Below are 15540 nucleotides of genomic sequence, written 5' to 3'. Positions count from 1 at the left end.
TAATTACTGCAGGGGTTAAGGATGGGGTAAGATTCAGTGCTGTCTATTGTACCACTTGGTAAATCTTTTAAAAAATGATTTTGCTCCTTTACGTTTTGACAAATCTCTTTTGATATTGCTACATCTGAATGTAGCATTTCAAAGCTATGACTCTCCCATGCTTCAATTCATCCCTCCCCAGTGGGCTGGGCTTGAGCTTCCGTGGTCTTGTGCCCTTCCCAATATGACTCCTGGAACCCCTGACCTGTATTAGGTTACTACTTGTTGGGGGCATACATGGAGCCAAAATGATGAGACCTATATGTGTGAGGAAAGATCAGCCAGAGTGCAGCCAATGCTGGGTTTCGCAGTCATGATTTTGCTTTCTACCCTAGCTGTATACCTATCGACACTGCTTTCAATCATACAACCTGTAACTCCCAACACATTTAAATATGGCTATGAGGATGCTGTAAGGTATACAGATGTCAAATTATAATGTTGTACACCTAAAACTTATGTAATGTCATAAACCAAAGTCACATCAAAATAAATAAATAAATATGACTATGAAGAAAATAAAACTATTAGGCTGGGAAGTCAGAATAAATAGCTATCTACTATGTTATGTTAGAAAATCTAAGATGAAAAACATCAAAGGAAAAAGCCCATTTTTATTATCTACTTATTTATTTATTTTGAGGTTGTTAGACTAGGTATTTTTATTATTATCAGTTAACAGGTAAAGGGATTGGAGGCTCAAAGATAGCTAAGGTCACTTAACTATTAAAGAGTCATCATAAATACTATTTCAAGTGCACTTATTACTTGCCAGCTACTGCTCTAATGTGCCTTAAGTGTATTGATTCATTTAATTCTCATTACAGCCCTATGAATTAAGTATTATCATATACCCATTTATGGATGAAAATACTGAGTATAGAGAGTGTATTAGTTTGTTAGGGCTGCCATAACAAATTAACACAAACATAGTGGCATAAAACAACAGAAATTTATTCTCTCATGATTCTGGAGGGCAGAAGTCTGAAATCAAGGTGTCAGCAGGCCATGCTCCCTCTAAAGGCTAAAGGGGAGAGTCCCAATCTTGTCTCTTCCAGTTTCCAGTGACGGCGTGTGTTCCTTGGTTTGTGACTGGATCACTTCACCTCTGGAAAAGGCCCATTCTTAGATCCCCTTGTTTTTTGTTTTTGTCAGGTTTATTGAGATATAATTTACATACAGCAAGAATCATCATTTGTAAGTGTACAGGTTGATGAGTTTTTTTTTTTAAGATTGGCGCCTGAGCTAACAACTGTTGCCAATCTTCTTCTTTTTTTTTCTGCTTTTTCTTCCCAAATCCCCCCAGTACATAGTTGTATATTTTAGTTGTGGGTCCTTCTAGTTGTGGCATGTGGGACGCCACCTTGGCATGACCTGATGAGCGGTGCCATGTCCGCGCCCAGGATCTGAACCAGTGAAACCCTGGGCCGCCGAAGTGGAGCGCACGAACTTAACCACTCGGCCACGGGGCCAGCCCCAGGTTGATGAGTTTTGACAAATGTATACAGTGATGCAAACACTACTACCATCAAGATATACAATATTTACTTTACTCTGAAAATATTCCTTCTGCCCCATTTGCAAGCAGTCCTCTCGCTCTGCACCCTGGCAACAGCTGATCTGTTTTCTGTCCCTATAGTTTTATCTTTTTCAGAATGTCATATAAATTAAATCATATAATACATAGCCCTTTGTATCTGGCTTCTTTCACTTAACAATATGCATTTAAGATTCATCCCTGTCAGTGCGTGTATGAGTAGTTCGTTCCTTTTTATTGCTGAGTAGTATTCTAGATTATAGATGTACCACGATTTGCTTATTTATTCACTCGTTGATGAGCATTTGGTATGTTTCCAGTTTTGGCTATTATGAATAAAGCTGAGAAGAATATCCATTGCAGGCCTTCATGGAAATGTATGTTTTTATTTCTCTTGGGTAGATATCTAGGAGTATTTTTGCTGGGTTGTATGGTAATTGTATGTTTAACTTTTTAAGAAACTGCCAAACTGTTTTCCAAAGCAGCTTTACCATTTTGCATCTGCATCAGTGATATATGAGATTCCAGTTGCTCTACATCTTCACTGTCACTTGGTCTTGTCAGGTTTCTTTTAACCATTTTATTGTGTATGAAGTGGTATTTCCTTGTGGTTTTAATTTATACTTCTGTAATGACTAATGATAAGCATCTTTTCATGTGCTTGTTTGCCATCTGTATATCTTTTTTTTATGAAGTATCTGTTTAAGTCTTCTGACTATTTTTATTGAGTTGTTTGTCTTATTTTTGAATTGTAAGAGATGTTTAAATGTCCAGATACAAGTCTATTTGTTTTTAAGCAAGTATGATGCCCCTCCAGGGAGCAAAATTAGGATCAATGGGAGGGAGTTAGCAGAAGGCATATTTCTGCTTAATAGGACAAAGATGTGTCTAACAATCAGAGTTATCCAACAATAGAATGGACTGTCCCGAGAGTTGATAAGTTTCCCATTACTTCAGGTGTTTAAACAAAAACTGGGTAACCAATTATTAGGGATAATGCAAAGCAGATTTATGTATCATGGAGACTGTTGGACCAAATGGCACCTAAGGACTCTTTCAAATCTAAAATTTTATAATATTAAAATAAATCAAGTCAACATCTTATTAATGAGGTAGAGAATTTATTGGTTGCATCAACAAAAGGAAATACATTCTGAGGGAACCAAACTGGGATTGTGATAATCCCTGCCAGTTTCCCAGAAAGTGAAAAGTTGGCTCACAAATCCCTAGCCACTGTACAGACCAGAGAGATTCTCTGTTCTGCTTTGGTGTCCGCTGTGAGCATCCCTGACAACCTGCGGGTATTGGGCTATACTTAAGCCAAAAGATACGTACAGAATTATGACATCTCAACTATCCATTTTAAACCAAGAAAGTAGCCAAAGATTATTCCCCAACAGATGTAGCCCTGAGTACTTTTTTATCCCCAAGATCAGTAATCAGTGAAATGTTAAGTAGACATTATCAAGAAGAGGACTGGAAACAAACCATTTTCCTCTTTTTGAATAAAGTCATGGTGTGTCTGCCCCTGAAATCTGTGTCATTTTTACCACCATATCTCAGGAGACAAATCACTAAAATTTAAGAGGATGGGAGAGGAAGAAAACTAATGTCAACCTGACAAGGTGGTTGTTATTGTTGTGTATGTGTTTACACATATGATGAGATCAGCAAGGTTAACCAACTTCTAAAGGACACACAGTTATTAAGTTGCAGATCCAGTGTTCAAATCTAAGTCATCTGATTCCAAATCCAGTGTATTTTGCACGACATCTCAATGCCTGAAGCAGACCCAAAAGGGAGACCTCTTCGGCATGGAGAAAAAATTCTGAAAGAGGCTATAATCCAAGTTCATAAACACATGAAGGCTATAGATTTTATGACCTTTGTGTTGTTTACCAAATCTCGATACACCTGTACTAGAAAGCTCTTTGAAACTGAAAAATACTAAATTTAAGACAACCAAAATGAAGCCCTGCTTTGCACAGTGACTGGCAAACTCGTGAGACTCATTACCCCCTAGAATTGATATAGATTAAAGACATAACCAACTTCATAAAGGGTTTATCAATATAAGTGGTAGATGCCTAATGGATAATTAAGGGAAATTAGTATACTTGGTAGACAACCCTAACTTTTGAAGTTGATATCAATAGGGAAAACCATGCTCTTTCAAAACATGATGCCATATATTGGGCCTAGAATTTGATGCCACCATCAGAGAGACTCCTGGGGGCAGCTGACTAAATCTTGGAAATAACTCTTGAGAAAGTCTTGTATTCTCCTGGGGGTAGCTAAATCATGAAAACAACTTTTGAATACTTCTTATATTCTCATTAACTATCCTTAGCTCCTTGGTTACAACCTCTGTGCCTCTAACTCCATTTTCTCCAAATACTTCTTCAAATAGCTGAGCGACAATGTCCAGCTCTTTGTAAGAACTTTTAAGGCAGTGAAAGTAAAGTAAGACAGTGAACTCAGATATTAGAGTCAATACCTCACTGCTAGGTGTCCTGTTCAAAGGGAGAAGTCTGAAAAATTTGCCCTGATCATAATCTGGAGATTTCTATCTTGAGCCAAAATGGGGATTTCAGTGAGGACTCTTTCAATTGCTAAAGCTACAGCTGCGGTTCCTATTTGAATTATAGTATGTAGTTAAAACGTGCACCCCTCACCCCAATATCCCCCTATACTAACTCAAATGCTTTTAGTCATCAATTGATATAAAAGATATTATAGAAAATAGTATCTTTTTAAACTAAACGTAGTTTTCAAAAATAGCTTTTTAATAAAAGAGGTATGTTAGAGAATTCCACAGTAATAGCCTTAGCATTTATGTCTCTGAATATATATAGTAAAGCTTCATTATTTTCTCTTTTCTCCATTTTGTTGCTCATCTTGCTGCATTCAGAGCAGTCTATCTGCTGTGTTCATTATTATTCACACAAGAATGGTATGTATGTGCACACATGCACACACACACACACACATATACACACAAAAGTCTCTCACTTCCCATTAGTCCCTGGGAGTAACACCTAGAAAAAACATCCTGCTGGCCAAAGATTTTGTTAATAGCAGCTTTATGCTACTTTCACCATGTAGTTTCAGATTCTATAATTTTATCAGGTATTTATGAATCATTATTTCAGAAAAAAATCTCAAGTAGTCATTCTCACTTCAGAAGCTATTCCCATAATGGGATATTGCCATTGCAACACAATGACTAAGTTCATAACAACTGCATGCTTAGGTGGATTTTTCTTTGGCAGTTGGTCACATTCCTAATGGCTGATTTCTGCTTCTCCTGAAAACCTTTGCACATTGTGAAAGAAAAAAGAACATTTGAAAAGCTTTTAGCTTTCATATGGTAATCATAGCTCCAGCACCTTCTGATGCCCCATGACTATGATCACTTACCAGATAAGGGAAGGGCTCTACTGTGCACATTTACTTAAAAAAGATGTTTTCCCATTTCATTCCAATGTTAATGAGTAGTGGCAATGCAGGGATACAGTTCACAAGATGTTTGATTTCTCTAGTGATGTGAAATCTCACTAGTGCATCACACTTAAAAAGAAAGACTCCATGTCCCTGCCGTATATAAGGATGATTATTCTAGGTACAAAATAATTAATCATAAACAAAATGTTGCTTATTTTTAAGGTAGAAAAAGATTGGATTTCCACACATTTGGGATCAGGAGCAGCATATATATAGAGAGAGACATAAAACCAAGAATCATGGGGCCTGTCCATACTTCAATACTCACTGCAGAGTGAAATGTGGCAGAGATGTGGTAATTGCCTGCCAGGGATGTTGGAGAGGAGCTTCCTCCTTGGGCTGGTAGGCTGGACAACCAAATGGCCCTGTTTCTCATGGTTCATCTGCCTCACAATCACCTGGGGGTGTTTCTAGATTCTTGGACTCCATCTCAGACCACTGATTCAGAATCTTTGGTGTAGAGCTTGAAAGTCTGCATTCTAACAGCCTCCCAAGGTGATTTTGATGCACACTGAAATTTGAGAACCATTGCTCTCAGGAAAAGAGCTCTGGACTAGAAGTGAGGAAACCTGGATTCTGGTTCCATTGCTTCCATAACTTTGCTGGGTAACCCTGATCAAGTTACTTACCCTCTCTGGGCCTCAGTTATCTGTCTGTAAATGAGGAGGTTTAACTAGATGATCTCTATGTTCTCACCCAACTCTAAGATTGTTGTGAGATCTATAGTATAGTTCCTATTCTACTAATCTGCTTAATGACTTTGACTTAGTCGTTTAACCTCATAATCCCTCATTTTCCATTCATCTATAAAAAACTACTTATAACTTCTGTGAAACCTTGGAATACAGGAATGGGAGCTAGCTGTTTTCAGTTCCATGATTAAAGCAGTTGTTAATATGTAGTGTGACCTGGAAGAAGTTAAAGTCCCACATTTCCCATCTCAATCGTTGAAACAAAAAATAAACACCCTTAAAATATTACCAAGGGTAAGAGCTTAGTTCTCACCATTCAGGTGACCCAAATTGCTGAAACTTGTTACCTTTGAAGTGCATAATAAGAGGGTAAACATAAAATTATTTTCTTCTAATTTCTTTGCAACCAAAAGTTCCATACTCCCACTCCACACTGAAGGAACAAGTGGTTAACATATGCCCTTTCTAACTTGGATAATCATGGAATCTGCCCCATCTAAACCTCATAAAATCGAAGAAACAAAAACATAGCAAAAGATAACACATAAAGAAACAATTTAAAAGTCTTGCCTAAGATCAAAAATTCTAGTAACACTTCCCAAGGGCCAGGTTGTGGAGGAAGAGTCACTCTCGTTCATTGCTGATGAGAATGTAAAGTAAATAAAACTTTTTTAGATGGCAGTTTGGCAATATCTACCAAAAGGCCTATGTTGGGGCCTAGCAATCCCACTTCAGGGAATTGATCCTATAGATAGTTTTAGTACATGTGCCAAGAACACATATATAAAGTTATTCATTATAGCATTATTTGTATTAGCAAAAGAAGAAGAAAAACTTAAGTTTTCATCAGAGACAGTCTGGTTAAATAAATTATGGGACATTCATGCAATGGAATCCTGTGCTACTTTTTAAAAGAAGAGTGAGAAAGCTCACTCTCTCCAAGTTATATTAAGTGGAATGATCTCCAACTTATAACAAGTGAAAGAGAAATAAGGTACAAACAGTGTATATAGAATACTGCTATTTGTGTGAAAAAGCACACTATTGTCGTGCTTTTTTATATATATACAATCTGAAAGGATACAGAATAAATTCATGGTGCTGTGACCTTTGTTGCTTCCAGGGAGGGAAACTGGGTTGCTCAGGGACAGGGATAGAAGGGAGACTTTTTCCTATGTACTGTTTTATATCTTCAAATTTTGAGTCTTGTGAATGTATTATCTTTCAAAAGAAATACAATGAAAAAAATTTTAAATATTATAAAAATTCCATATGTGTATAGTGTTCATATATGTATATGTTGTATATTTATTTTATATAAACATATAAAAATAAGGAGATCTGGAATGATACACACCAAATAAGTGTTATGCCTTAGGAGGGGGAGATGCGAGGTTAGATGTATGTGTGAAATGGACGTTTACTTTTTAGTTTATATTGCTTGAATGTGAAAATGGAATTTCTTAATTACACAAATTAAGCATGTAAAAAAAGATCTTGTACCATAGGGCTAGGAGCACTGGGCCAGGAGAGCGCAGCCTTTTTTTGATTCTGCCATGTATGTATGAGAGTCTCAGCCCTATTAACTTGGTCTTGAGTCACAGCATTCCCTCGAGTCTCTCTGATGGGTTAGAGTAATGTGACCTCACCATGCAAGGACTAACAATGAAACAGGAAACTGACTTTCAGCTTTATAATGAACTCTGTGGAGAATACTGAAATTTCTCATATCAGAAGAACTATCTAGGAGGCAAAGAGTATAAAAAGAAAAGCAGCGGGGAGCCACTTTTACAACTGTCTCAAAGCTACCACTCACATTTCAACAGTGTGTAGTCTTTGGGGCTACTGAAAAGAACTTGTGATTTAGAGTCAGAAGTTCTGTGTTTAAGACTTGGCTATATTATATAGTAGCTGTGTGACTTTGGATAATAAACTACCCCTGATAGTTAGTCAACTATCCCTATCCTATTACCTATCTCACAAAGTTATTGAAAAAATAAAATGCAATATTATGAAAGCATGTCATAAACTCTATAGTGCTGTGCAAATACTATCATTATCTTTTAGCACCCACAGTGGTAGAGATAGTGACAATTGGCTACAGTAGCTTCCCCCACATTGTCATAAAGGACATTTCCCCTTTACTCTCAGAATCATATGGCAACTTTTAAAACATGCAACTTCCACAAAGTCTCTGTTTCAAAATTGGGCATTATAACTTGTTTCTGTCACTGCATAGGAGAAAGGTAAGAATTAATGCTTCATTATAATGCTAGAAAATACTTGATAATAGGAAAGAAAATCGAAATTTGTTGTTGAGCTTTTTGTCTTTCTGAACTCTTAGATATGGACAAAAAGATAGTATAAACACTGATTTTTTTTCCCCTTAAATTTCAGTTATCTACCTCATATTCTACCATGCCATCTTTGTGTTCTTTACCTGGACCTACTGGAAGTCTATTTTTACACTCCCACAACAGCCAAACCAAAAGGTAAGAATACTGGTTACTTTATAAAGTCTAAAATCAGAGGAAAGTAGACATGCCAATAAGGCAAGAAAGGGGCAAAAAGAGGAGCAAATAACCTTCCATTATGAAAGAGAGATTCAGGATTATCTATACAAAGGACTCTTAGTGATAAAGGTAAATTAAGGGTAGGATAGTCTTATTGAAGGAGTTTGTGAAATCACCAGCCACGGATATCTTTAAGACTAGGAAACCACTACTTGCTTTAGGAATATAATTAGAGAAACAAGAACCCACTTGAATTCTGAGGTCTTATCTAGTTCAAGTCTATGAAGCTATATTATTTTAGAACCCAGCAAGACTCTGGAAGACAACTCCTAGAAAAAAAATGACAGTTGTTAAATTGATCATTTTGAAACTGTGTTCCCTTGAATCAAAGTGTTCCATGCAATATTTGGGAGGGTTCATCAAAGAATTTGTAATCATATTAGGCATTTATAATGTGTGACTACTGTAAAACAGATTAGGTTCTGAATTTAAAAAAAAATGGAAGAGATTTTAACAGCCTCCAAACATTAAGAAAAGTACTGGTTTAAATTTTCCCATTTATGGAATCAAAATGGTACACAAAAAGTGAAATTAAACACAGATGAAAGCAGTAATTCAAGAATTGAGGAGCATAAGAGATATATAGAGAAAATAAATAGCAAAATGGCAGAAGTCTTTCCTTATGAGTAATTATTTGAAATATAAATAGATAAACTATAGAATTAAGAGACAGACATTGGTATAATGGATAAACGTTATCATCTATCTTTATGCTGTCTGCAAATGCCTCACTTTAGAACCAAAGACATAAGTAGGTCAAAAGTGAAAGGATGGAAAAAGTTATTCCAAGTGAATAGTAATCAAAAGAGAGCAAAGGTAGCTATACTGATATCACATAAAAGAAGCTTTAAGCCAAAAACTGTTACAAGACATAAAAAAGAAAAAGACCTTACTGAATGAACTCAGAAAGATGACAGAGTAGAAGATACCAGCCTTCGTCCCCTCACAAAAAACAACAGACAGCAATGCATGAATGAAAGTCACCCTGAGAGGGCTCAAGAGTCTAATTTAGAACCTGCAACAACACAGTGGAACAAAAAATGGAAAATAATCACATGGAAAGGATTGCTGGGGAGATCAGCATGGCTGAGACATCTGGAGAAGGCTGAGAACAAAGAAACAGGGCAGGGGCTATCAGTATCAGCCAGGTGGCAGTGCCCAGTGGCCTGCTCTGCGGAGGACCCTGGCAGCTTTTGCCACTGAGGAACTCAACAGCCCCCGTGACAGCCATGAATGTCCACTGCTTTAACAGCAGAAGAGCCCAGAGTGCTTGTTGTTGTGGACCTCAGCAGTTTGCTCCACAGAGGATACTGGCAGCTTTTGCCACTGAGGTAACCAAAGGCCATCACTGCCACAGACTTCCCAGAGAGTGAGATGCTGCTGAGACCTTCCTACAAGAAGAAGCCACTGTTGTGCCACGCCCCCCAACCCTGCACTTATGCTAAACCCCAGAACCATGGCTGTTCCATGTGTACCTGCCACCAGACCCCAGCTTCACAGCCACTCCACACATGCCCATGCTCCAGACCCTGGCTCCATGGCCACTCCACATGCAGCAGCATCTCAGACTCCAGAGCCATTGATGCTGTGGACGATCTCATGCCTCAGACCATGGAGACAGTATCACTCCATGCACACCTATGCTCTGCACCCTGGATCTATGGTCATTCTGCAACTGCCTACACCACGGAAAATGGAACACTGTTGCAGTGGGTGCACCTGCCCTCTAGAACCCAGGTCCATAGCTGCTCCACAAGTGCCCAAGCCTAGGACAGCCAAGCCACTGCTATAGCAGGCTCATCCATGTACCACAAACACCTATTCTCTGGACCCAAGCTCTGTAACTTCTCTGCAAGTGCATGCACCTAGGGCATAGAGTCATTGCTGCAGCAAGAGTACCTGTGCCTCAGACCCCAGACCCTCTGTAGCTCTGTGCAATCCTGTGCTCTGGACCCTAGCTCCATGGCTGCTCCACAAGCACCTATACCTCACACACCATTACCAATGCTGCAGTGGGGGTGTCTGTACTTAAGCATCATCACTGCCCCAGACATGAAAGCCACTCCAATGGCTTCATGCATGCCTCCACTCCAAACTCTGGCTTCATGGCCACACCATTGGTACCTGTGCATCAAACACCATTGACACAGCCACTGTAAGTGTGCCCCCAGCTGGACCCAGAGCCTTGAGGAATCCTCTCAGCCATGACTTCTACCAAGGGAGAAAAAGAGATCAGGAGGACTCCAGCAGCATTCACCACTGAAGACTCACCAGCCCTCATGGCTGCTGCAGAAACCCACAGCTTTAGCCACTGAGGACCTCTTTAGTCTTTTCTGATGCTGGTGACAGCTGACAGCTGCACAGAAACTACATCACTGCACATCCCCTGGAGCTGGAACTGCCTCATCTCACCAGCTTGTACCCTTGCACCCACCCATAGGTGAAGGTCTTTCCCCACTGAAACCAGTCCATAAAGTCTGGAAGAGTGGCTGCTCAATCAAATGTGCACACATCAATGAAACACTACAAGAAATTCAAAACCTCAGGGAAAAATGGCACCACAAAAGGAACACAATATTCCAGTAACCAACTGCAAGAAATGGAGATCTATGAAAAAAACTTAAAATAATTGTTTTAAGGAAGCTCAGCAAACTACAAGAGAACACAGACAACTTAACAAAATCCGGAAAACAATACATAGACAAAATAAGAAGTTAAACAAAGAGAAATCATAAAAAAAGATCCAAACAAATTCTGGAGCTGAGGAATACAATGAATTAAATTAAAAATTATATAGAGAGTGTCAACAGCAGACTGGATCAAGCAGAAGAAAGAATCTGCAAACTCAAAGACAAGTCATTTGAAATTATCCAGTTAGAGAAACAAAAAGAAAAAAGAATGAAAAAGTGAAGACACCTCATGGGACCTGTAGGACACCATCAGGCATGAGAATATATGCATTATGGGAATAAAAGAAGGAGAAGAGAGAACGGGGCAGAAAGCTTATTTAAAGAAATAATAGCTGAAAACTTCTCAAATTTGGAAAGAGATATGGGCATCCTGGTACATGAAGCTCAAAAGTCCCCAAACAGTTTCAACCAAAAGAAGGCTTCACCAAGCACTTTATAATCAAACTTTCAAAAATCAAAGACAAAGAGAGAATTTTGAAGGCAGAAAGAGAAAAGAGACTGGTCACTTAACAACGGAACCCCCATTAGGCTATCAGTGGATTACTCAGAAGAAACCTTGCAGACCAGGATAGAATGGGATGATATATTAAAATTGCTGGTAGAAAAAACTACCAGCCAAGATTGCTTTACTCAGCAAAGTCATCATTCAGAAATGAAGGACTGATAAAGACTTTCCCATCAAACAAAACCTGAGGGAGTTCATCACCAGGAGAACTGCCTTACAAGAAATGTTGACGGGAGTACTTAAAGCTGAAATGAAAAGATGCTAATTAGTAACATGAAAACATATGAAAGTAAAAAAACTCACTGGTAATGGTTAGTATATAGACCAATTCATAATACTCTACTGCTGTAATGGTGGGTATAAATCACTTTTAACTCTGGTATAAGGTTAAAAGATAAAATATTTAAAAGGACTATAGCTGAAATAATTTGTTAATGGATACACTATAAAAAGATGTATTTTTGAAATCAAAAACATAAAATGATGGGAAGTAATAGGGTAGTGTTTTTGTATGCAATTGAAATTAACTTTTTACCAGCTTCAGATAGAATGTTATAAATATAAGATGTTTTATGAAAGCTCCATGACACCTATAAAAAAAACCTCTATCAGATACACAAAAGATAAAGAGAAAGAAATAAAAACACACCACTACAGAAAATTATCAAACTACAAAGGAGAAACAGCAAGGAGGAAGAGAAGAACAAAGAAATTACAAATAGCTAGAAAGCACTTAACAAAATGGTATATTACATCCTTGCCTATCAATCATTATTTTAAATCTGTATGGATTAAATTCTCTAATCAAAAGAGAGAGAGTGGCTGAATGGATTAAAAAAAACAAAACACAACTATATATGCTGTCTATAAGAGAATCACTTCAGATTTAAGGATGCGCATGGGCTGAAAGTGGAGGGATAGAAAAAGGTATTCCATGCAAATGGAAACCAAAAGAGAGCAAGGGTAGCTATACTTATATCAGGCAAAATAGACATTAAGTCAAAAACTGTAACAGAAGACAAAGAAGGTCATTATATAATGATAAAAGGGTAAACTCATCAAGAGGAATAATAATTGTGAATATACGTGCACCTAACACTGGAACATCTAACTATGTAAAGCAAATATTAACCGAACTGAGGGGAGAAATAGACAGCAATACAATAATAGTAGGGGACTTCAATAGCCCGCTTTTATCAATTGATGGATCATCCAGACAGAAAGTGAATAAGGGAAAAGCAAATTTGAATAACCCTATAGACCAAATGGACCCAGCAGACATATACAGAACATTTTACGCAACAGCAGCAGCAGAATATACAATTTTCTCAAGCAAACACAGAACATTCTCCAGGATAGATCATATGTTAGACTCCACCAATAATCTTTTAGAAATAATCAACGAATTCAGTAAAGTTGCAGAATAAAAAAAAAAAACTAGTTGCATTTCTATACCTTAAAAACAAACTATCCAATAAATAAGAAAACAATTTTATTTACAATAGCATCAAAAAGAATAAAATACTTAGGAATAAATGTAACCAAAGAGATGAAAGATCTGTACAAGGAAAACTATAAAACAATGATGAAAGAAATTGAAGAAAACACAAATAAAAGGAAAAATATCCTGCGTTCATGGATTGGAAGAATTAATACTGTTAAAATATCCCTACTACCCAAAGCCATCTAGACAGTCAATGATATCTCTATCAAGAGTCCAATGGCATTTTTTACAGAAATAGAAAAAACAATCCTAAAATTTATTTGGAACCACAAAATATCCCAAATAGTTAAAGCAATCATGAGCAAGAAAAACAAAGCTGCAGGCATCACACTTTCCGAAAACCACAATGAGATAGCACCTCACAACTGTCAGGATGGCTATTATCAAAAAGTCAAAGCATAACAAGTGTTGGTGAGGATATGGAGTAAAGGAAACCCTTGTGCACTGTTGGTGTGAATGTAAATTGGTACAGCCATTATGGAAAACACATGGAGGTTCCTCAAAAAATTAAAAATAGAACTCCTATGTGATCCAGCAATCCCACTTCTGGCTATATATCCAGAAAAAAGGAAATCTGTATCTCAAAAGAGATATCTACACTCTTATGTTCATTGCATCATTATTCACAGTCATAAAGATATGGAAACACCTTATATGTCCATCAATGGATGAATGAATAAAGAAAATATGGTATATACATATTATTCAGTCTTTAAAAATAAAGAAATCCTGCCATCTGCAGCAACATGGATGTGCCTTGAGGACGTTATGCTAAGTGAAATAAGCTAGACACAGAAAGACAAATACTGCATGATCTCACTTTTATGTGGAATCTTAAAAGAAAGTCAAACTCATAGTAACAGAGTAGAATGGTGGTTACCAGCAGCTGAGGGATGGGAATTAGGGGAAATGTTGGTCAAAGGGTACAAACTTTCAGTTATAAGATGAATAAGTTATGGAAATCTAATGTACAGCATGGTGACTATTATTAATAATCATGTATTGTGTAATTGAAATACCATGAAACTTCTAGAAGAAAACATAGGCAGTACGCTCTTTGACATCAGTCTGAGCAGCATATTTTCAAGGACCATGTCTGACCGGGCAAGGGAAACAAAGGAAAAAATGAACAAATGGGACTACATCAAACTAAAAAACTTCTGCATAGCAAAGGAAACCAGCAAAAATACAAAAAGACAACCTAACAATTGTGAGAAGATATTTGCAAACCATATATCAGATAAGGGGTTAATATCCAAAATATACAAAGAACTCATGCAGCTCAACAACAAAAAAACCAACAACCCAATTAAAAAATGGGCAAAAGACCTGAACAGAGATTTCTCCAAAGAAGATATGCAGATGGCCAAGAGGCATATGAAAAGATGCTCAACATCATTAGCTATCAGGGAAATGCAAATCAAAACTACAATGAGATATCACTTCACTCCAGTCAGAATGGCTATCATTAACAAGACAGGAAACAACAAGTGTTGGAGAGGATGTGGAGAGAAGGGAACCCTTGTTCACTGCTGTTGGGAGTGCAAACTGGTGCAGCCACTATGGAAAGCAGTATGGAGTATCCTCAGAAAATTAGGAATAGATCTATCATATGATCCAGCTATCCCACTGCTTGGTATCTATCCAAAGAACTTGAAAACGCAAAGGCATAAAGATACTTGCACCCCTACGTTCATTGCAGCATTATTCACAATAGCCAAGACTTGGGAGCAACCTAGGTGCCCATCAGGGAACGAATGGATAAAGAAGATGTGGTATTTATACGCGATGGAATACTACTCAGCCATAAGAAATGATGAAATCCGGCCACTTGTGACAACATGGATGGGCCTTGAGGGTATTATGCTGAGTGAAATAAGTCAGAGGGAGAAAGTCAAATACCGTATGATCTCACTCATAAGTAGAAGATAAAAACAACAACAAACAAACACATAGCATTGGAGATTGGATTGGTGGTTACCATAGGGGAAGGGGGGAAGGGGGAGGGCAAAAGGGGTGATTAGGCTCACATGTGAGAGGATGCACTATAATTAGTTTTTGGGTGGTGAACATAATGTAATCTACACAGAATTCAAAATATATTATGATGTACATCCAAATAAATAAATAAATAAGCTTAAAAAAACGAAATTTAAAAAAAAGAAAAGAAAGAAATACCAAGAAAATCATCTCAAATGTTTAAACCACAACAAAAATGAAACTATGTGAGGTGAGATAGGTTAATTAGTTTGATTGTGGTAATCATTTCACAGTGTATATGTTTATCAAAACATCACTTTATACATCTTAAATATATATAATTTTTATCTTCCAATCACACCTCAATAAAGCTGGAAAAAAATAAAATAAAGTACTTAATCCTAAAAGAAAGAGACAAAGGTGGACACTGTATATTGATAAAAGAGTCAATCTAGCAAGAACATGTAATAGTTACAAACATGTATATACCTAACAAGAGAGCTCCAAAATATAGGA

At 37.4% G+C, this 15540-nt stretch overlaps 1 protein-coding gene across 2 annotated transcripts in view; it reads left to right on the top strand.

Annotated features, from left to right (window-relative positions):
• The window catches only part of ZDHHC15 (zinc finger DHHC-type palmitoyltransferase 15), a 67690-nt gene that overhangs the window by 12859 nt on the left and 39291 nt on the right, over window positions 1–15540 (top strand). For both annotated transcript variants that reach the window (XM_070257508.1, XM_001504982.6), the window contains exon 3: window positions 8170–8264. In XM_070257508.1, the coding sequence (XP_070113609.1) occupies window positions 8170–8264 (95 nt within the window). The remainder of the gene's footprint in view (window positions 1–8169; window positions 8265–15540) is intronic.

This window comes from Equus caballus, chromosome X (assembly GCF_041296265.1).
Source record: "Equus caballus isolate H_3958 breed thoroughbred chromosome X, TB-T2T, whole genome shotgun sequence".
NCBI classification, from domain to species: domain Eukaryota; kingdom Metazoa; phylum Chordata; class Mammalia; order Perissodactyla; family Equidae; genus Equus; species Equus caballus.
The sequence above is the reverse complement of the archived record's forward strand: the minus strand, read 5'-3'. Positions and strand labels throughout refer to the sequence as shown.